Genomic DNA, 22,377 nt, shown 5'->3' with positions numbered 1-22,377 from the left:
TCAATTATTTAGAGATGAAGTTCCTCAAAAAATGCCAACTCATCTTTGGAGATCATGTGAGTTAGTCTTGTGTTTCAGGAGATTCATGATTTATAAAGTACCTATATGTAACCAGTTTTGACGCACTCCATTGGAATGTGGCTGCAGAAGCCGGATTTATACCACAGCAGCCCTATATAATTAACCACAGTCCTCTCTCCCTTTGAGCCAAAGTGGAGGTGAAACTGCATTTCAGCATGATGCTCCAGGTGGTACTGTCTGTCCATGAGAGGCACGTGAGCTAAAACTTGTGCTATCCCAACTAGACTTTGCTTTTGCTCACCTGAGTGTGTTACTGTTTCAGTGTTCATCTGAATTCTTCTATGCCTAAAATATTACAAATACAAGAAATGGAGCTATATGTAATCCTAAATTTTTTTAATCTAATAAACATACAAACTCTAGTCAATGACTTCTGTTATCCTCACGTTAAAACTACTTTGGGGGTGCCTGGGTGGTTCAGTTGGTTAAGCGTCTGACTTATGCTGAGGTCATGATCTCACTCTCCAGGAGTTCGAGCCCTGCATCGCACTCTGTGCTGACAGCTCAGAGCCTGCAGCCTGCTTCAAATTCTGTGTCTCCCTCTCTCTCTGTCCCTCCTCCACTCCTGCTGTCTCTCAAAAATAAACATTAAAAATAATAATTAAAAAAAAACAGTAGTCTGACTACTTACAACTACTTTTTTCCTCAGCAGACTGTGAGCTGAAGGCAAGGAAACAGCAGGTGTCAAGGTTAAGACCAGAGGATGAAATGGCTCTGTGAGAGACAAACAGCTAGGTGGACCAGTGTTTTAGGCAGTGAATCTCCTGAACCTAAGCCAAGTGCATCCAAAGCCCAATGCTTTAGAGTCTAACACAGGTGAGCTTATTCTATTAAATAAGCACCACTGCCCGGGCCCTGGGTCAGGATTCAGGAAACAGATCCATGTTAGGGTCAGAGAGGAAGTGCTTATGAGGCAAGGCAAGTGGATAACGGGAGACTCCACCTGTCACTCAGCTGAGGAAACTGTCCAACAAAGTGAGCAACCAGGCTTTGCTACAGGATCTCTGTACTTCTCATGCTTCTGAAAGAAACCACGATCGGGAGAAAAAACAGGATTAAAGGGAGTCAGGCATCAAAATAACATAAAATCTTTTATTGAAAGTCACTTTATTGATGTTACAATGAGCGTAACATAGAAAACTGTGGTATCTTTTTAGCTTCAGAAGTGAATACAAATAAAATTGTGCCAGAAATTTGAACCTCAAGTTACAGTGAACTTTAAAAACAGTTAAGGTTTTTGTATACCTACAATATAAGAACAACTTGATAATTTGAACAGCCATAAAACACATCACGCTTGCTCAGGAAAGCAGTTGCCATAAACATTTCAGTTGGTGATTGCCAAAACCCAATTTTTAAAATAGCTTAAGACCTGAAGTGCAGAGGAGCAGAGAGAATATATTAAAATGAAGCCAATCTTAGGTATATACACAGGATTACCTGGTTACCAAAAGTGAAATCATGCCGATAATAACGCTTCCCCACGAAGTGGCTTCCACTATCTGTAGATGGACATCACCCCTTAAGATGATGGTTGTGGAAAACACTAGCGCAGACCTACCTTGGCTAACATATAAGCTGCTATGTTTAGTTAGAATGCCCAGTTCCTAAAAGAAGTTGTCTTTTTGGGATGCTAGATTGGAGGGTAAGTCTCTTCCAGCAAGTTTAAAAAGGACATACGTGCTTAGTTATCCTGAATAAACCTTTTGTTAAGCACTTTAGAAGTGTTAAAAAAAAAAAAAAAAAAAGTTTCCCATATAAAACAAAGATGTTGGGTCATTTTTACCCATTAAAAAGACTGGCTGTAGAATCACAGATTTTGTGCTAGATTAGAAAAGAAAGTGGGGTTTCTAATCAGGCAGTGATATACATGTATAATTTAGCAAGAACTCTTGTATCATAACTGAATAAATTATTAATTCATATCAGCACTTTCCATAATGTGTTATCTGGTATAACTTAGCACCGCTATGTTTAAAGATTTGGGGGCTATTTGCATTATTTTAGAGTTTGACCATTACGACACAAAAAACCCACATCTGACACTTTTTTAACTTGAGAGGAAAATGTCCTTTTCTTCATAAACTCTTTGAAAACTTTACTGATGATTTTGTAAGTGCATTATCTTAAGACTGCTAGTCTCATTGTATGCCTTTTTGTAAAAAAAAAAAAAGAAAGAAAGAAAAGAAAGAAAGAAAGAAAAAAAAACCCACCCTACATTTTCCCTGGTTTTGATTTTAGGGATACTTAAAAACATGAAATAATGGTGCCCTGGAGCAAAACTCTGCCAGCCTTGAAGTATGTCTCCATTCAATACAGGTTTTATGAACAATTCAATAGGGACACACTGAGCAAGGGTGACAGGCCCAACATGTACTGGGCCCATAAAGTATTTATAGAGCCAACACTCAGTAAAACTGCAAAGTATACCAGTCTGTTGTAGGCACTCAGCCCCTCTGTCCCCACCACACCCCCAGTGATCACCTTCTGCACACCTGGCTCTGGGTTCATGTGCGTCTCCATTCTGCTCCTGTGTCAAGACTAAATACCCCGTGACCTCCCAAGGCTCACTACTTTCTACCCCGCCTCCATCCTGAAATATACCCGAGGACCAATCTCTTAGTGACTTCTAAATGTTGCATAATCCATGCCCAGTTGCCAGTGAGAGAAGACTAAAGGTGCCTCTCTTCCTCCTATTCTTCACCCTGTGGTTCTCCCCAGTGCCAGTTTAGCCAAGAAGGGACTTACCTCCATGACAGTGAGGAGAAAAGGGCTGGCAAGCTACTGAAGAGGAGTAGGAAGGGTTTGGAAGCATCTCTCAGACTCCGTAGGGAGGATGCTTACTGTTTGTCAGGCCCTGGAGATAAAGGACAAAAATGCCAGGCAGGTTTTTGTTTTTGAATGTTTTGCTTTTCTACTTATAAACTGAACCAGATGGTGCTCCATGTTAGGGGCTCTGACAAAGCCATGAATAAAACATGAAGAGAAATACTATGCCCTGATTTCTAAAGTCCTGCTGTATCTTCGTTTGATGAACATCTGGGAAAGCTCCTCTCAGAATTAAAGGCACCTGCCTGCACAGCATATGCTATCAGCATGTGCCCAGAGTTCTAGCACATGCGGCTGTGCACACACACATACAGACACCCAGATCGTGGGCTGCTGCCTCTTAACTGATTCATAAGAGCAGTCTGAGCTCCTCACAATCCAACAGGGGAAGCTGTTTATGAAAGTGCTTAGTGCTCCTATGCCAGGAGGAAATGTGCTGCATCCAAAATCAGAACAGTTTTTATCCATTCAGAAAATAACTGAGGGGACAAACAACAACAAAAAATTAACAAGCCTCAAATTAAGCCCTATTCCAGAGAAATATCTGCCTTTTATATATTTTAAGCTAGTAGAATGAGAAATTCACCTTGACTCCATTGAACAACAACGAAAATGTGCGTAGCAGTTTTAAGGGAGAACGAAAGTGAAAGGAAAAGGACCATCAGGACCCTGAAATGTAGATGTTATGCTGCCAGTGGAAGTCAGAACATTTCATGAAAAACTGATGGCAACTTACCAAGTTGGTAGGATGGAATTTATAATACGCTGCCCAAGGGGGCGCCCTTGACAGCAGCTGGCAGTGGTGTCCTAGTCAGGCTGTGGCAGCAAGTGGCTGGCCACCCTTCGTTCCTTCAGTCCACTGAGTGCCACATCTCGGCACTGCCAGCTACTCAGTATCCTCCCAATAAACTACCCTTCCTTTACGTTTAAGTAAAATAAAGTAAAATAGTCTTCTCTTTAGGTAAGGATTTATTATGTTGAATAACACAAGGAAATATTAAAACACTAAATATATAAGTTAAAGTAGAAGTACATGACAACAGGAAATGAAGAATGGATGAAATAAACACGCTTGATTTCGTAAAGGAGGGCATAAAAATACTGCATTTCCTCCAGCCCATAGGTAACTAAAAAGTAAAGAACAAAGTCCAAAAAAGCAAAAGGTAAAGAGATCTGGGACAATTGACAGTTTAAATTATGCAAATTTGCAAGGTAATCAACAACAACAACAACAACAACAACAAACGTAAGGCTGTGATGAAAATCAAACATAAATAGTCCTTTTCAGGAAGTGCACAAAAGATCTAATTTTATCAGCAACTTCTTTTAGAAACCCTATCCATCTTATGCACAGAAATCTATACCAGACTGACTTTATACATAAAGACAATTTTAAAAGCCTTTTTAAAGCCAGGAGAAAAAGAAACTAGTATCACTTAATAAAGCACCTATCTCAAGTATTTTTGGCATTTCGACCCTACATTTACTTTATTAGTCAAAAATTTTTAAAGAACAGCCCTGGGTTTCTTTAAACTATAGAGCAACTAAGGTAAACTGAAGGCCCTCGCTATGCTGTGCTGTTTGAGTGGGTTCCTTTCCACAGACTGCACGTGACCTGGGATCACTTTCCAGCTGAGGGACTCCTGAGGAGGACGCTACTTCCTGACTAAAGAAAGAGTTGGCTGGACACAGACCGGTAAGTCTGACCTCAGTTCCTTCAGGGGCTCCCTCTTACCCCCACCCCCTTATTATCATTCTTAATAAAGAGATTTCAATGTTTAAGTCAGAGTTTGCTATACTGCAATGTCTGTGGACAAATGGACCATTGCAGGCAGCACGGTTGTCAATCTGAAGTTTTATCTATGCAAAAAACTTTAGAAAGAAAAGAAAAAGGCATACAATGGAACAGAAAGGCCAATGAACCACTCTTCTCTGCTTGGCGTCAGAGTTCTATAATTGACTGGGGGCTATAAATATTAGTTGCGTGATACAAACCGCTCTGATGACCTCAAAGTTCCTCTCCAAAATATATTAAAAAGTTCTAATGCTGTGCTTGTGTTTAGTGCCATAGGTCCATTTTCCTGTTTCAGTGGATGAAAAGTCATAAATATTTAGATTTAATACATCTAAATACCAACCATGAGTACCCGTATAGGTATTTCTCAAAAGTATCCACTAAGATTATAAACTTGTCAGAGAATTCTGCAAATGGCTATAAGAATGTTCAAACATTCTTAGGCAGATACCCAGAACAGAACATTAAAGCTACCATAAAATCATAATCTTCCTGCAAATAAAACAAATGCTTTTCATTCAGTTCCACCTGAAGGTTATTATCAAGGAGCCTGACTATAAATAACTATGCCTTACAAAAGACATGTTACAATGACTTTTACTTGAAATAATAATTTTCATGTAAAAATAATTGAGAAAGTAAGGAAAGTGTATGGGAGGGAATCTGTTGACAAGTAGCTCCCCATTTGTAAATTCTTTCAAATTAGGGTTTATGTAACCATAACTAGGAAGCATATTTACACAAGGTACCTTACATTCAAATCTATAAACTCTTTTATAGTCAAAATAAATCTTATAACATTAGCATTTTATACACTCAATACCAGAAAATATTCAGTGCACATTAAAGTGATCTTGGTCAAAAGCCACTTTATTTGCTACATCTTTAAATCTGTCTGCCCTCCTGCCCTTCATTTGAGCTACATGGCATCGTCACCCAACACTCACCCAAATCTTAATCTGATGGATCATTTTATTGTAGTATCGACAATTACATCCCTTCCTGTCATGAAAAATGCCATTTACAAACACTTTATAGCTTTGAGTGATTAAATTTCTTGTCAAACATTTTCAAAGACTTTCAGAAGAGAGGTCCGTTACAGAAGACAAAAACCATAGAATATAAAATACTGCCTCTAACATGGCCCTTCAGTTTGGGCATCTAAGATGACTATATGTGAAGATGAAATGGATTTTGACCATGGACACTACTGGGAGAGATCAAATTTAGGAGAATATTTCTGAAATCTTGTCTCCAGATTCCATTCCTCTCAAGAAAAAGGAAAGAAAATGAGGAAATTCAGAAGTACTCTTCACATCAAAGCATTGGATTGATCCCATCAATTTTGGAGTTCACTAGAGTAGTCTTTCCTGGGGAAGTTTTCTTTTAGAATGACAGAGCTGCATTGTAACAGCTATCCAACTTTGGTTTTAAAGAAGGGACTTTAACATAGATTTCTCACTTTTCTATTGATTAAAAAAAAAAAAAAAAAAAAGAGTTCAAAACGTCAGATCTTTCCCCCTGCCAGCTGTTTGGGTAACTTCACAGTTGCCGCACACTTGTGGCTTTAGGTTTCTTCTAACCCTCTGTGGCCTGTTGAGGCTTCCCGCCAAGTTGGTAGAACCTCCATCACCTTGCTTCCACATCAGTGCGGAATGACCTGTTGGACTCACATCCTACTGATGATAAATATCCTTGATAAACAGTGTAAAAGTTGGTTTTATTAAAACAAGCTATTCATCTTACAGATAAAGGTAGCTAAAAAGTTTTGTCAAAGAACAAAAATTGAGGCCACAAAGGGTTAGAGTGTCGGCAAGTCGGAAGCTATCAATGTATCAGGGGCCCCGGTCTCACGTGTCTTTGGTACACTTGCTTAAGGTCAGCAGGACGTGCTGCTGAGGGGCTCACGGGCCTCCAGGGTGAGACGAGGCGTGCTCTGATACTGAAAGACAACAGCTGCCGAGGCAGACACTGGCTGGAGGACTCCCAGGGAGCAGCCATCAGCTTCAGAGTAAGTGCCTGGAGGCCGGAGACTGGCTACACTACTGAGCTCCTGCCCCAGCCAATGTGGAAGCCCCAGATTTGCTGGGCATTTTCTTCTCTGGTTCAATTAATCACTCAAGAAAACTGCCTCCAGGCTGTGCACAGCTTAAAGGGATATCACAGGTTTTGGAGGACAAATACCAATTACGGAGAGAGACACTTAGGGCACTGACCACTATATTTACAACATCATCTGTTTATCATCTTTAAAGACCATTTGATGGATGATGACGATGTGCCTGTTACTGATTATTTTTAGGCATTTGGCAAAATACACTTGTGTGTAACAGTTGCTTTTTTTATTTTAAAAATGTTTACATATGTACAATTGTCCTTGTATGCTGATATAAATATGAAAAGTAAAAAAACAAAAATAAAGATACATGTTTAGAGTAAGCATATGGGATATTGGCCTCTCAAGCTTTAAAGTCCTGCAGAAAAATCCTATATGCCTTAGCCCTGCATGCTAGTTTCTATTATGGGATGTTGTTTCCTTAAATGTGGAAAGCAATAAACAGAAGCTTCATGCACATAGCATTACTGTCTACAATGAGGATGTGCTTCAGAATGTCAGTTCTGAATCCACTATTGTCCCTTAGGAAACTTGCTACATTTGGGTCATGAGTTAATTTTAGTGAGATTTCTACATGTATCTGTCATGCGGATTATCCATTAACATACCGGTACCTTTATTTTTCCATGTTATAGTGTAACATTTCAGTAGTTCTTTTCATGGTTCAGTTAAATCCTAAGCCAATGACAAAAAGAAAAGGTATCCAGACGTGAGACTCGGCTTCCTCTCCTCTGTGGCATCTCAGAGGGTCTGTATTGTCTGAAGAGCAGATAGATTTGCAGTGATTCTGTGAGGCTGGGTTTCTATAAAAGTTGAAGTAAACAGTTTTGATGTATCACATGTAAACAGTGGATCTTAAATGGATGTCTCCCATAGCTGCACAACAGAGAAAAGCAAAATTGCACATTATGAAAGCAGGAAAACAGGCATATTTTTTTAATGTTTATTTGAGAGAGAGAGAGAGAGAGAGAGAGAGAATGAGCAGGGGAGGAGCAGAGAGAGAGGGAGACACAGAATCAGAAGCAGGCTCCAGGCTCCACGCTGTCAGCACAGAGCCCTATGTGGGGCTCAAACCCACGAGCCGTGAGATCATAACCTGAGCTGAAGTCAGATGCTTTACTGAGCCATCCAAGTGCACTGGAAACAGGCCTTTTCTGAGCTATGAAGATGAAAAAGATGAAAAAGAGTTGGTGATTCCATCCATACTTATGTGGTTGTGGAAGCACACTCTTATGACATCTAATGAACAGATAAAATAAATGCTCTAATTTTTAGCTTTCTCCTTCCTCTAAACCTGTGTTTCAATCTTGTTAGCAATTGCCACCTTTTAATACCAAACCCGTCACATCTTCATTTACTGTTACTCAAAAATTTGAATAGATTAAATATTATGTCTCGAATGAAATAAAATAATTTAAAATATTATTTTTTTTAATCATATATACACTCCTTTTCCCCAGGATTCTGATATGACCTTCTAGAGTAGTGGTTCTCGACCCACCTGCACATTTCAATGATCTGAGGAGGTTTTAAAAATCCTACTGCCCAGGCCACTCATCAGACCAACTAACTCAAAATCTCTCTGGGTCTCTGGGTGGGATTCAGGCATCAGCATAATCTAGAAGCCCTTCAAACAATTCCCATTACGGCCAGTACTGAGAAGTACTGACCTCGGGAAAGTGTGATTCCATCAATACTACTACCACCCACTTAGAAATCACTGCTGTGGGCCTATGACCAGGCCATCCGCTCTCCAAATCCATCACTGTCTCCTAGAAAATTGTCCTTTCCCAGGAAACAAAGCACCCATGGCATGATGTCAATTCCTTACTTCCCTTACCTCTTCCCCTCCTTACCTCTCCCATCAGTTCTGTACACTGTCCTGTTCATATCTAATTTCTACAGCATTCAGTAATTGCTTTAATGGACTATAAACAACTTTGGAATGATCAAATATGAATGCAACTCAGCTCACCAGAGTGGCTAATTAAAAAAAAGAAGAAGAAGAAGAAGATGACGACAACGACGAAGAAGACCTGGCTGATAAAATATTGCTTCCAGGCAATATGATTTGGGTACACTTTTATAAACATGAACAAAGAAAGTCTAGAGACCAGTGTGACTTAAGTTACATCCAAATTAATCCAAATTCCATTTTTACTGAAATCTAGAGCATGTCATTGTATACTTAATGAGATTCTGGGACAGAAAAAGGAGAAACGGCTAAGTGACTATGTGGATGTTTCTACATAGTTCCCTATTTAATAGGTTCTCTTGAATCTTCATGGAAATCTTGTTCTCAATAGTCATGTTGGCTACTCCACAAAGACTATGGTAGAGACGCCTGTGTTCTCCCCCTTTGGAGGACAAATCTCTCAACTCTAAAGATGTTTGTGTGTGTGAATGACCCCTGTCGGTGGAGACTAGTGAAAATGAATGGTTAAACAGGACGTTTGCTGGGTAAGAACATCTGGATTGACACTCAGATGATGGTATGGAGTGGTAAAGGGTTCAGGCTTCAGCTTCAGTGAGCCCAGTTTTCTCTCAAACGGTTAAGAAAATTAGTGACAGCTTGCAGAAAGGGGAACAGAGGGATTACACTGGTGGGACACTGGTGGAACCTGAAGATCACCATCATCCCATTGAGGAAAAAGGAGCGAAGAATTTTCCAAGTCATCACTTTTAGGAACAGACATGACTGTGGCCGTTTCTAATTTCTAGATGACTATAACGGAGGGGTTGCTGGTAAAAAAGATCTGCTCGTTTGATAACTCCCCAGCCCTCCAAGACAGGCCAGAGATGGGGGCTGCCTATTCTTCAGGATTCTGCTATGTGCTCATGTGGATGTTCATGGTGAACGTAGCCATGGGCCTTTCACACTGTCCCCGGGGTTACAGTCTTCACTGTCGCCCCATTCATCCCCAGGAAGAGGCCATGAGCCGGCCATGTCCTCTGGGGAGCTGTCATTTTCAGGGCTTTCCTGTGGGAACAATAACCTGCACCCTGGCATGACAACAGGTGAGAGAATATCCCCAAGTAGACAGAGCAAAACAGCAATGTAAACAATTTATCAGAGGTAAAAAGTAGGGTGTTATACTTTGACAATTCTCTGAGGAAGGATGACAGCCTTGGATTTCTTTACCACATACTCATGTCATGAACAACTGGATGCCTATTAACGATTCTGTTTTTTACAGCCAGAAAGCTGAGTGCTGGGAATCTGAATTTTCTTCTTCCTTTCCATCTTTTACCATTAGCCATATGAACACAGGAAGCTAACTTGTCACATAATTCACAAAACACCACTGCTTGGTTTTAAAGTCTTTTTGATCATAGTAATCTAATCTGCTTTTAGCGAGTTTTCTTACTGACTGCGAGTGGATCGAGTTAAAATTTGAATGATTCGTGTATACCTTGAACCCCATTACTTAAGCCATCAAAGAGGCTCTGAAATATCTTTCTACACCAAAAAACCTAGGAACCCGAGACCCACTAGCAGATAAATCTGCCCGGGCTTTTAAAGCTCCATTTTTTTTTTATTTTATTGCAAAATTATTTCTGAAAAGATCAACATTACACTGTAACTGACCACAACAGAACTTGGATACCAATAAAAGTATTCTTTAGTTATATCTCTCATTTAAGCCTCTCTGAGGGCCAGTCTGCCTCTCTAAATTCAACTACCTCTCAAATTTCACATAATGGATGTATTCTGGGAATACTGTGAGGCTGAGCAGAACCATAATTAAAGTTATAAAAGAGGACTCAGTATTTAAGGAAACTTCTGGCACACCTGAAGCTAATATAACACTGCAGACAATACTAAATTATATTACTAGATTATAGTAATATATTACTTCATTTAAAAAATAAAGTAGAAAGGAATTGGTTCTTCTATGTGAAGACCCAATGACAAATTAAAAAAAAAGTAAATAAATAATAAATAAATAAAACTTATGGTTAACCATATTTTTATATAATCAGTTCTTATGTGTTTTTAAATATGGCTTTTTAGGGGTGCCTGGGTGGCTCAGTTGGTTAATTGCCTGACTTCAGCTCAGGTCATGATCTCCCTGTCCATGAGTTTGAGCCCTGAGTCAGGCTCTGTGCTGACAGCTCAGAGCCTGGAGCTGGCTTTGGATTCCGTTGCCTCTGTCTCTCTTTATCCCTCCCCCATTTGTGGTCTCTCTCTCTCTCTCTCTCTCAAAAATAAATAAATGTTAAAAAAATAAAATAAATCTGTCTTTTTAAAATATAAGAGGTTGCTAAATTTTACCATACCCATTGCCATATTTTTTTAATATTAGAGATTTTCTTTTTTTTCTATTTTTTTTTTAACGTTTTATTTATTTTTGAGACAGGGAGAGACAGAGCATGAACAGGGGAGGGTCAGAGAGAGGGAGACACAGAATCTGAAGCAGGCTCCAGGCTCTGAGCTGTCAGCACAGAGACCGACGCGGAGCTCGAACTCACGGACCGCGAGATCATGACCTGAGCTGAAGTCGGCCGCTTAACCGACTGAGCCACCCAGGCGCCCCAATATTAGAGATTTTCATATGTATCCAAATTCCACCCCTGCCTCTAAGCCACTGGTCTTTCTGTCACAGGTTCTGATTTCTAAAGTCCTATTGGGTATTATTAGCCAGTAAAAGGCCTGAGTAAGCAAATTAGGCATGAAGATGAGGCTAGTTTATTTCATCTCTGGCATTTCCAGGTATATTAAAAAACTGATAAAAACGAAACACATTGTTTTGTTTATTCCAGGCTGTCATATAGAAGCTATGAAGTATAATAAAAGATATAAATACATAGCAATGAATGATTAAAACATACCAAATATCACTAGAATTCAGTAATTAAACTCATTTGCAAATATAAATCTGAGCCCCATACCCCAAGAATCTTCTATTTTTCAATGGAATCTTGAAAATCTCCCCCCCCCCTTTTTTTTTTTATAAAGAAGGAAAAACAGTTCTCTCTTTTAAAGCATGAACTCATAGATAAACGATAATGACTGAGGCTATTAGTGTATATTCCACATACCCTGGCACTTTGTCGGTTCACTTTCTTCTCTTCATCAGGAAGTGGAGGCATTGGGTATGGGTATTTTCTGCTGGAGGCAATAGACCCAGTTGATGAAGAAGGAGACTTGGCAGGAGATAGAGTCCTGAGATGTTGAGAACACATGGAATAAATACTATGTGACTGCCTAACATCTCTTTCAAATATCTGAAAAGTAGGTTCAAAACAATCCCTCTGATTGCAATTTTCATAGGCCACTACTGCAAAGGTTTAACTACTGGGAGATTCTCTGTTCTTCACAACACTGGAATGCTGGAATTTTATTTTCCTAATGTCATAACTGCAATGGATTATTTAAATGTTAGCACACAGAATCAGACTCTTCAACTAGAAAAGCCAATCATGAAGTTTCCTATAGAATAGATAAAAAGCTAAAATGGAGAAGGGGCAAAATTATTCTAAGAGCTCATAATGGTAAATTAAATGTACAACATAGGAATATTCTGCCTTGTTTTTACCACTTAATGTAAAACATGTTTTAGTACAGTAATTCCAATTATATTTTTAAGTTCTGAAAATACAATACAATTGATACATTTATTAGTTGCTAAGTCACACACCAGTTTACACATAACTCATGCATTCAGAGGCCAGTGTGTTAGTTGTGAAAGAACAAAGGCAAATAGAGGGGTTTTAATAATAAATTAGTAAACATGCAAGCAGTAAGGAGTGCAGAGTTCCAGCCAAACAACGAGTCTGATGAGAACATACAAAAATGGTCTGATCAGTCCCTACAATCAGCATTTCTGGACAGGGAGGGTTTTGTGCCACAGAAGTAGATCTTGCTAACTCATGTAGGGTGTACTTCTCATGCTAATAAGGTGGCTACACTTTAGTGACTGGAATTTTACTGAAACGAACACAAAACACAAATACCCTTCCTATTTAGATAACGTGTATTATCTCCATCATGAAGTCATTCCATATGAAAGATACGCATGAGTTGTGATGTATTCTGCTCTTCTGTATTCTGCCTGTGCAGTGGTAATATGTGTGACTAGGCTGAGCTCACAGGAAGTGCCCACATCTGTTATCTTGTCTTCAAAGTAAAAAAAAACAAAAACAAAAACAAAAAAACAGCAGCTGAGAGTTTGTTCACTTACACCATATCAAAGGGAAACAGATGTGCTGATTCAGCAGTACCTATCCATTCACAAATGTTACCACTCCACATCTATGACTGCTCAGCTCCCAGTGTCTGGTGGCTGTGAGCCACACCGCTGAAGTGGTTACGCAGCCACGTCAGAGCACAGGTATTATTGCCGCAGGAGGCACCTCACCTGCTGGGGGGACTGACAGCCTGGGAGTGTCAGCAGCAGGGTGGTGCTGGGCAGGGGAAGATCCACTGCACTGCATGCAAAGGCATCAAGAGGGTTCTTCTTTCCCCCTTGTTGTAAATTTTGGTTCCCATCCATATATTATGCTTTGTTCTAGTTCTCCTGTAGTCTTCAAACCGGCTTCCATGTTATAGACACCAAATTCAAGCTGAGGTTTGAAAATACTTTTTCCTACAAGTCCTGAGATTCAAGTGACCCTTCTTGCTCAATTGTAAGAATCAATACTGCTTTAACTTGCTTTTAATCTGTAACTCCTAACACTTCCTCTAGTTTTGGGAAATGTCCAGGACCAGTGTGAACTGGTCTAATGTTCTAGCAGTGTGAATAGTCACAATATCACAGATATTTGACTTTTCTTGTGCTGATGCTCCCCACTACAGAGCAGATGGGTAAAACTAAGAATACAAGTACTTCAAATCCTTCGAAAGACTATTAAGGCAGTGTATTGCTACTGCATTTTTTTTCTAATGCAGAAATTAAGGATGTTTTTAATTTTAAGAAAACACTGCCAATATGACTATGACCTTTAAGAAACATATTCAGTGTGTGTAGAATGAGGGTAAGTTTTTGTATTTAGATATTTAAATACATATTTCTAAAACAAGGGATGTTAACCTGGGTTCAGATTTTTAGCCTAATCACTACTGGTAAGAAACCCAAGTTCAGGAAAGCTAGTCAGGTACACAAAGAAATAAATCTTGTTTGCTTTAGGGGAACATGCAAAATGAGTCCTCTTCTTAACTTGCTACAGTGTGGATGTGTCCATAGCATGAGCTGTTAGCTTATAGCTTCACAGTCATGCCAGTCATTCACTTGGCCATGAGTCCAAATGACCAGCTCTACACACATACCAGGCCATCCCAATGAGAGGTGCTGGAATATTTCCTCCAAATATTTTTCCATGGCCAAAGCCAATGGTGAGTGAAAACAAAACAGAAGATATTCTCCAGATCCCCCAAGAGATTGCATGTATACTTCCTCTCACATGAATACGCCAGCTAGCTGACACTTTGACTGACCCTAAGGGGAAGAAAAGCCCTTAGGGTTTTAGTAGGGATGGTTTTAGTAGGGGCAAGGGGCATCATGTCCTGGAGGTTGGGTGGTGTGTGACAGCATATTATTTTGAGGGGTTATTCAGCACCAGAACAGGAGTCAGAATAAGAGCAGAGAACAAGGTGGGGTAAATCAGCTTAGGGAAATAAAAGCAAACTAAAATTTTGTAACAAATGTCTAAAGAGAGATTTCTGCCTCCACGGTCTTTTCTGACCCTGGCTACTTGCCTGGTAGTTCCAATCTGGCATTTACTGAAAACCAGGCACTGGCCCAGCTCATTCACTTAGAAAGTAATCTTTGAACAAATGTTAATGATTATCATTACAGCATTTTAAAAAACCATATAACCTTAATGGGTGCCATTTAAGGCTACACAATGAATGTGTGCCTGTGTGCCCATGGATTGTGGTCTATCTTGGGGCCACAGGAGACTTGCTGGGCTTGCCTTTTTTAAACATGTCTGTAAGGCCACGCTAAGCTCAGTTCTGCCCCCCAGGAATGGCTGAAACCACACCAGTCACATATGAGGGACACGGGTCCACCCTTACTCACTTGTCTTTGTTCAGATGCAAATTTTATATAATCCAGAAGGATTTATAATGTGTCCTAGGATAGAATTTAAGTAGTCACTATACCCCCTGCTACTCTTAAGTAATTACAGAGAAGTAGAAAGGGAACAGATTTTGGAGTCACAGCCAAGCTGATAATTCTGATTCTTATACTTACTAGCTGTGCTACCCTGAGTTACTTGTTGTGTCTCAGTTTCCTCTATCCATAGAAAGGGAGTAAGAATGCCCAAATATCATGATGTGGTAAGAGATAAAGGTATATAGCAGGCACTCAATACAGGATAATTATTTCTGGTTTCTTTTCAGAGCTACTGCATTTTCCGTAAGATCATGGGACTCTGAGTAATCAAATGCATAATACTCCAGAGAAAAGATACCTGCTCAGAGCTTGGAAAGCACTGTCACCAACAGAACTGCCCCCAGGGTGTGGGTATGGGGAGATAATGCTCTTGTCCTGCTTGATGTGAGTGTATGCTGGCAACCATTTGAGCAACCAGTGTCGGATACAGAACTGCGTAAGGGAGCACAGCTGAGGCACTACCATCACTCAAAACTTTTTGGCATTTGCTTTTCTCTTCATAGTGATGAGGATGTAGTATTTTAAATGCTGGGCTATACTTTGGACCAGTCTGTAGCACTCACAAAGTCCCCACTGTGTTTTGATTAAGGATGCCACAAAGCCCACACCACATGGGTGATTAATAAAATGACCTTTGCCCCCATCGGTGTTTTGGCAGGAGAGGGAATCCCAAATAACCTGGTGACTGTTGAAGCATATCTGAGCTTAAGCACAGGGTTGGCAAAGCATAAGCCAAAGTGTGAATGTACTTCGGCCCTCTATGTAAGGACTGGCTTGGACGGAGGGTGGATGAAATTCTCTCTGTTGTGTTAGAATCATTGTGCTAAAAGCTCTGGGGCATCTTCGATTATTCACGACTTTCACAAAAATTGTGCATTGGTTTTCAGGTCCTACCAACATAATGCTTATTAATCCTAAAATGAGAGTTACATTATAAACCTCCACTGGATTTTATCTAGCCTTTAAATACAAATATGGACTTTAATAATTAATTCATAATGTTGCCATCTACCGTGGGAGGTGACATCTAATTCTAAAAGAGGAGATAAAGAAACCCTCTAAAATTGCCCTCGCAGCTTTGCACGTGCAACCAGGGGTGCTAAAGCATTTCCCCATCCAAATTGCGTTTAGTCATGCAGCTTCTGGGCAGACCTGGGTGCTGATTTTAAGAAATGTGAACTCTTCTCTGGGAGCCACATCAACTACTCAGCTGACCCAGGGGAGGTGAAACAACTCTTCCGGGGTACCATTTCACAAATTAGTGTTGCAAAGATGCTAGGTCCATTTAGGGATAAAAGTCCTAGCCCATATGCGACCAAAGTCATTCTGTTTGGGTTCCATGGCTGATACAAATTACAATCTGCCCACAAGCCTGAGGAAGATAGACAGGAGAAATAGGACTGCAGGTGAGCCAAGATTCCAAATAACATTCAAAATAATCTTACCTGTCTTCCTGACGCTGGCCATCTTGAGAGCTACAGGTGAGGGTGGGATGTTTGAATGTGAGTGTATGTGTATGAGGTTCAGTGTGAGAAAGTGGTAAAAGCAGAGGAACAGGGCAGAAGGGAAAGATGGGGTATAAAAGCAGGATATATTGTTGTGAGCAGGCAGGGTTATGCTTTCCTTGGGGCATATGCAAATGTATGGATCAAAATAAAATGCAAGTAGGGTCTAATCATTTTCTCAAACTATACATGTCTAAACTAAATGGTACACTGGAAGAGAAAGTCCACCTTATATGGGTGCTGAGAGTTAAACACACGTACATATTTTGATATCTATTAATGCTGACCCAAGTCATGGCAAAAAGTAATCTGAAAGCTAATTGTGTTCAGAAGAGGTCGTAATTGAGTCCATATTTCTTCTTTACATTAGTTGTCCACAAAGTAGTCAGATATAAACTGGACATTTACCTCTAGGAAATCACTTTGGTATTAGAAAGAGTGAAAAAATGCCATTAAGAGCTCTTGGAAATTCTCTCTGACCTCTGACGTTAGATTGAGCTACAGTGGATTGAGTAAATTCTAGAGTTTCTAAAATGTAGGGATACTCTGCTCTTCTGTGAACCAAGAACATGTTTTCAGTCTGCTTCCTGCTCTGTCTGAAGTGTTATACAAGCATTCTACTAGCATAAAAAGTGCCTTGAATGTTTTGTTGCAAATCTGTAAAGTACTTCTCGGCACTGCCCTTGTCTGGGAGCAAACGGTTGTACTGAAAATGAAACCTAAATTCATCCAATCTACTCTCTTGTGGTCAAGATTCTCTGGATAATTTTAAGTTCCATTAAATCACTGGTTTTACTCAAAGTAAAATTCCACTAGATTTCATTTAGTTTCTTTTCATGTTTTCCCTTAAGTTTCCTTGTACGCACTATGCACTCTTAAGGCAGTAAGTAGGAAAAATGCACTATGAAACTGCTAAATTCTAGACATTAAATTGTTCAGGTTAATAGTGCTTCTTTATTAGTGGAAAGTATGTTTCATGCCCACAGAACACTACATAGCATAAAATGAAGATAAAGCTACTAAAAAAGCTCAAGATGGTGATGGGGACATGCACTAAATGGCAACCCTTTCAAATGGCTTCATTTGAAACATTCAGGAAAAAAAACAAAAACAAAAAACAAAAACTAGACTTGCTCACGAAGCCAGAAACAGAGATCAAAAGGCAGCAAATAAACAAGGACCCTTTCCACCTATGGGAACTTGTATTGGGAGATACAAGATAGAGCGCCAGTCACACTACAGTATTTGTATGTGCTGGGAGAGTTTGAAAAGGATATAAAATTAATTTATAAAATACCTAAAGTATGGTCCTTCAGTGTTTTTATTCACATCTTCTACCCACTTAGCTACATTATAGTCTCTTTTGAACCATGGGTTTAAATACCTGCAGAAAGCAATGGAAGGAACAAAGAAAGCAGAACAAGATAGAAAATCTGAAAATACACAGCACAAGCTTAGCAAGGATGTTCTTCACCCTCCAAATGCAAGTGACTATGGCAAATAAACCAGGATGGATGTTGGGTGATTATGAGGCAGTCTGTACAATGACATGAGAATAAACTCAGCTACAACAAGGCTCGAGGCATTCTAGAATGTATTCAACATTGCAGGGAAAATCTTTCCAGTGGTTTCCCCAAGTGGATCAGAAGCGGCCTTCCAATCATAGTACTGTCAGTAATCTCATTCACCCACCTCCAAAGTGGCTTTTTCCAGGCCACCTCTCATTTGGTTCCTTGGTTTTCAAATGATAACGATGCTTTTTGAGAATATTCAGATGGCTGCAATTCCAACCTGGTGTTTGGGTATATAATGCCCCAAGAACAATTAAAAGGAGCAAAGTTCTCTTTCCAGTATGAAAAAAAGACTTTACAAGGCCTTGGTCTCACGGTCTCACTCCAGACAGCAGATCCTAAGCTGGAGTTAAAGATAGGTGCCTCAGCCGGCTCTATCAAGAGCAGACAGGGCCCCTGCTCTTCTGATCCTGGAACCCCAAAACACATTAAGTGTGGTCCAAACAGGCCTGCACGACCTTTAAGTTGGGCTCCGCAATTTTAGTTGTAGCTGCAAAACTCCTTCCTTTTCTTCATGCACTCCAGACTAAAGTGTTCATGTTTGCATTAGCAAATGGACCTCAGAAGTTGCCTTCTGAGTGTCTGATCATGAACTTGTGTGACTGCCAAAGGATACTAATGACCTTAATTAGCATTTCCATGATGGATCTGGCAAAGTCTCCATCAGAATTACTGTGCAAAGGAAAATGTAAAAAGGTGGTAAAACTGGGAGTGCAAGTCTGTTTTTGTTTTGGGAGGGTTTCCCCCCGCCCCTCCCACTAGAGTTTTCTTTGATTTACTCAGGGAGCCAAGCAAAAACACATCCTCTTTAGAATGTGCCCTTGTAAAATAAAAACAGATTCAACAAATTCAGTGTTGGAATCATCTGCAGGTTCTACTAAGTTTTCTCATTTAAAAAGTAACTCCTAGAGATACTATAGATAACGAAGATGCAAGCTCCATCAAATTTTGCAAGTCATTTGGAAACAAACCAAGGGAAAGGTAAAATACACTATTTGTTTGGGGTTAAACTTTGCTTCTTCCTACCATGTTTGGTTTCAGTTTGTAAATACACTTAAATCATGACATTTCCAGACATATAAACAAAAGTAGATTACTTTTTCCATAGTCCTTTCCCTCATTTTTAGCTATAACCAATGAAGTTCCCTCCTAAGAGAAGGGTTTGGTTGCCTTTTATGGCTGTAAGACCATTTTTGCTAAGACAGTGTTCCCTGACTCAGGAACAATTTCACACTAGTTTTGCCTTTAGCCACAATCATTGCCAACTTGCACTTTTCACAGAGATAGCCAATTAAAACTTGCATAAAAATTTCCACCGAGACTTTGAACAAAAAGAAAATGTCAAAAAGCAAGTGCAGCCACAGATGAAGGCTAGTGAATGCTCTGGCCTGGGGAAAACCGTAGAAAAAGCCCATGCAGCTGTTATCAGGTGAAACATAGCCACACAGCAAACTGAGTCACCCACAGGCAGCTTCCAGGAGGAGACGTGTGTTCCTTTCACTGACAATCTTAGAAGCTCAAAGGACTGATGCCATGGCTGTTCCATGATACCTACAGCTACATGGCTTGGCTTGTACATGATGGACCTTTTCTTCCATTTCAAGGAGCATCTCAGAAGGCTGTGATCACTTCACTAGAGGTCACTGAACAGAGCTCTCAAAGGTTGTTCCTTCTGGGGATCTGCCCGTTAAAGTGTCTTCACAGTGGGCTTCCTAGCATCTCTAGGTGGCGGTGGTGGAAGTAATGAGAGTTTATCAAACCGCTATAAACCTGCCTATGTGGCTTGACTTGGCTTGTAGCGCAACATGCAAAAAAAATGCGTTAGACAGGGTAGGAGAGCTCTTTGTGTTCTCCAGGATGGAAAGGCAGAGGAAAATTAGCTTGTGCTGGCTGGACCAGGACCATGTCCAAGCAGACATTGGGGGTCAGTCAGAGATCAAATGACCCCGTTCTCAGCCAAGGAAGGGACTAGGAGGGAGATTAAGTGGCAGCCCAGAATGAAGGGGCAGGTGGAGACTGACCTGTGATCCAGACTCCCTGTCTGGGGGCTGTCAGAGCCCCCTGGGCTTATGCCTTGGGATGGGACTGTCTGGGCGAGGGAGTGCCCAGGCTCAGGTGCTTGGGGCTCCCTCCTGTAAAAACACAATATATAATACAAAGTCTAAGCCAAAACCTTCTTTTCACAGCATGTACAACAGTGAGGAAGATGCAAAAACGTTGAGTGTCAAAACATACAATAAACAAGGACATTTTATGTTGTTAATTAGTAGGGTATGCATTTGTGGTGAATGCTTTAATTCATGTCCTGATGTTTTATCATCCCTGGGGATGATGGGTACTAAAGGGGATATGGAAATAATGAGCCTGATGATACCTTTTAACCTAAAAAATAAAAAAAAGGTATGTTTGTCTGTGGTCATTCTGCTCCTCTTATAGTCCCACAAATTATATTGTTGTATCAGAAGCAAGAGGGATTATTTAACGAATATGGAAAGGTATAAAAAATGACTGTCAATGTAATTCCTAAGATGCTACGTATTAGGATTCCTTTTAAGAAAAAACAAAATATGTATGTATATAGTGCCCATATAACAAGGTATGTGAGAATAGTGGTAAACTTCACAGGCTTGGTTCCATTTAATTAATATGAGTCATGTAACCCAAATGCAGAAAGTGAAAAATCTGAGGGAGTCATTACTACTTTTTCTCACAAAGGTGATTCCACTATGACGTCTTATTAAATATTATAGCGTTATCTCACAGGCAAGAGATTTATTAAGGGCTATCTAGTATTATAATTTTCATCATATGATATGAGCGGGAATTCTACAGAAAAATTTTTCAAAATAAGTGACTGCACTAGCAAATATTGTATGAATCTTGCTAAACACCAAGTGCTGTTTGGGTCCTAAACACATAGCTTTACTATGATGTTGATCTATTTCCACTCGGGAGTTTTCAAAGCCTTATTATAGGAAATATCATTAAAACGCTAACCAGCACACAAAGGAAGTTCTGAAGAACACTTGACAGTTTTATCTGTATTCTTGTGAGCAACTGAGATGAGCTAAGGAGCTCTTACCAGGTGACCTCATGCAAAACAAATCATACAACATTCCAAGAAGAGTTTATCCACAATGAGCCCTAAAGCATCCAAGCGCTTTGGGAAATGTTTAAGATAAACTCTAACAGATTAGTTATTTATGATGGAGTTCTATGATGCCATTCTGGACCATGCAATGGTATCACTTAAACCTATATTTTGTTTCTAAGGTAAAGTGTCCTCTAGCAAACTTTGACAAGCCACTTACAAGACAATACCATCAGCAGGAAGGTCCAAATTTCAGGGCACTGTTATTATTCCTGGACTGAAAAAGGCAGGGTATATGATGGAAAAGCTAACATAAGTTTCTGGCAAGCAGTTAACAAATACCTGCTATTCAGATTTTTAAAGTATTAAGGCATGAAGAAGCAATAGTGATCCTGAAAACCATAACTAGCACTATAGTGAGAAATAAGTTAAAAAAAAAAAAAAAAAACTTTAGGTAGGTCAAAAAAGTACGGTTAATGAAAACCTGGTGGCAAGGAAGTTCCAGAAGCATAGCAAGGGTGTGTTTTATTCCTCGACGTCAGGTTTGAGGAAGCTTACTTTTGCTGTACTTTCTTAAGTGAAGAAACAAACAAAAACAGTGCATGGTGTTTACCTCATTAGAAGTAACTTTAAATGTAACTTGTGATCCCACCCCCCACTTAAAAAAAAAAAATGTGTGGCTATCATTTAAAACGGACAGTGTTGCACTTAGTGACAATGATTCCGTTAAAGAGCAAGTTTTGGGTAAGTGCCCTTTTAAATGTCCTCAGAAGGAAGATTTAAAAGGGAAGTGTATTCCATTAGTCTGAGAGAATGCTTAGATTGCAGCCATGAAGCCCTCGGAGCGGTGGTTTCACACTGGGAGCAGTATCATGCTCAAGGACGGTGGGAATTTCCCCCTGATGCTTCTAGGCTGTGTGAATACTGGGAAGAGGAAGGGTGACCCCTCTGGAATGGCTGGACCCCGGGTGATGAGAAGAAAGGAATGTTATCAAAATTCCCTTCAAAAGGAACCAAGACACCACAATGGCAGGTTACTGGAGGAAAAAGCCTGCAGCGAGGGTGGGAACCCCGCTAGCAGTGAATATTGGTTTGGGCACAGTTGCGGAGATGCCTATGTAAAAGAGAAAAGCCATGGTTAATTTTAAAACGGCAAAAAGGAATTAAAAAGACAAAACCAAGACCAGAGGCATGGTTTACAGTTCTTTGATGATCTCATTAATTAACTTTTCACACTAATTGCATAGGACCTTGGAATGCCTTTTTCCA

At 40.0% G+C, this 22,377-nt stretch overlaps 1 protein-coding gene across 15 annotated transcripts in view; it reads right to left on the bottom strand.

Moving 5' to 3' along the window:
• Window positions 1-1,153: 1,153 nt before the first annotated feature.
• Window positions 1,154-22,377, bottom strand: part of ADAM22 (ADAM metallopeptidase domain 22) — a 235,764-nt gene continuing 214,540 nt past the window's right edge. For 5 of the 15 annotated variants that reach the window (XM_042965686.1, XM_042965714.1, XM_042965742.1 and 2 more), the window contains 4 exons: window positions 20,039-20,149; window positions 17,744-17,830; window positions 11,865-11,988; window positions 7,508-7,697 (listed from right to left, as the gene is read on the bottom strand). In XM_042965686.1, the coding sequence (XP_042821620.1) occupies window positions 7,677-7,697; window positions 11,865-11,988; window positions 17,744-17,830; window positions 20,039-20,149 (343 nt within the window). In that variant the 3' untranslated portion in view covers window positions 7,508-7,676. Of the gene's footprint in view, window positions 7,698-11,864; window positions 11,989-17,743; window positions 17,831-20,038; window positions 20,150-22,377 lie in introns of all 15 variants that reach the window. The other 10 variants (XM_042965748.1, XM_042965768.1, XM_042965782.1 and 7 more) reach the window with 4 other exon arrangements.

Source organism: Panthera tigris, chromosome A2, assembly GCF_018350195.1.
Source record: "Panthera tigris isolate Pti1 chromosome A2, P.tigris_Pti1_mat1.1, whole genome shotgun sequence".
Lineage (NCBI taxonomy): Eukaryota > Metazoa > Chordata > Mammalia > Carnivora > Felidae > Panthera > Panthera tigris.
Note: the sequence above shows the minus strand (reverse complement) of the source record. Positions and strands in the feature narration are given on the sequence as shown.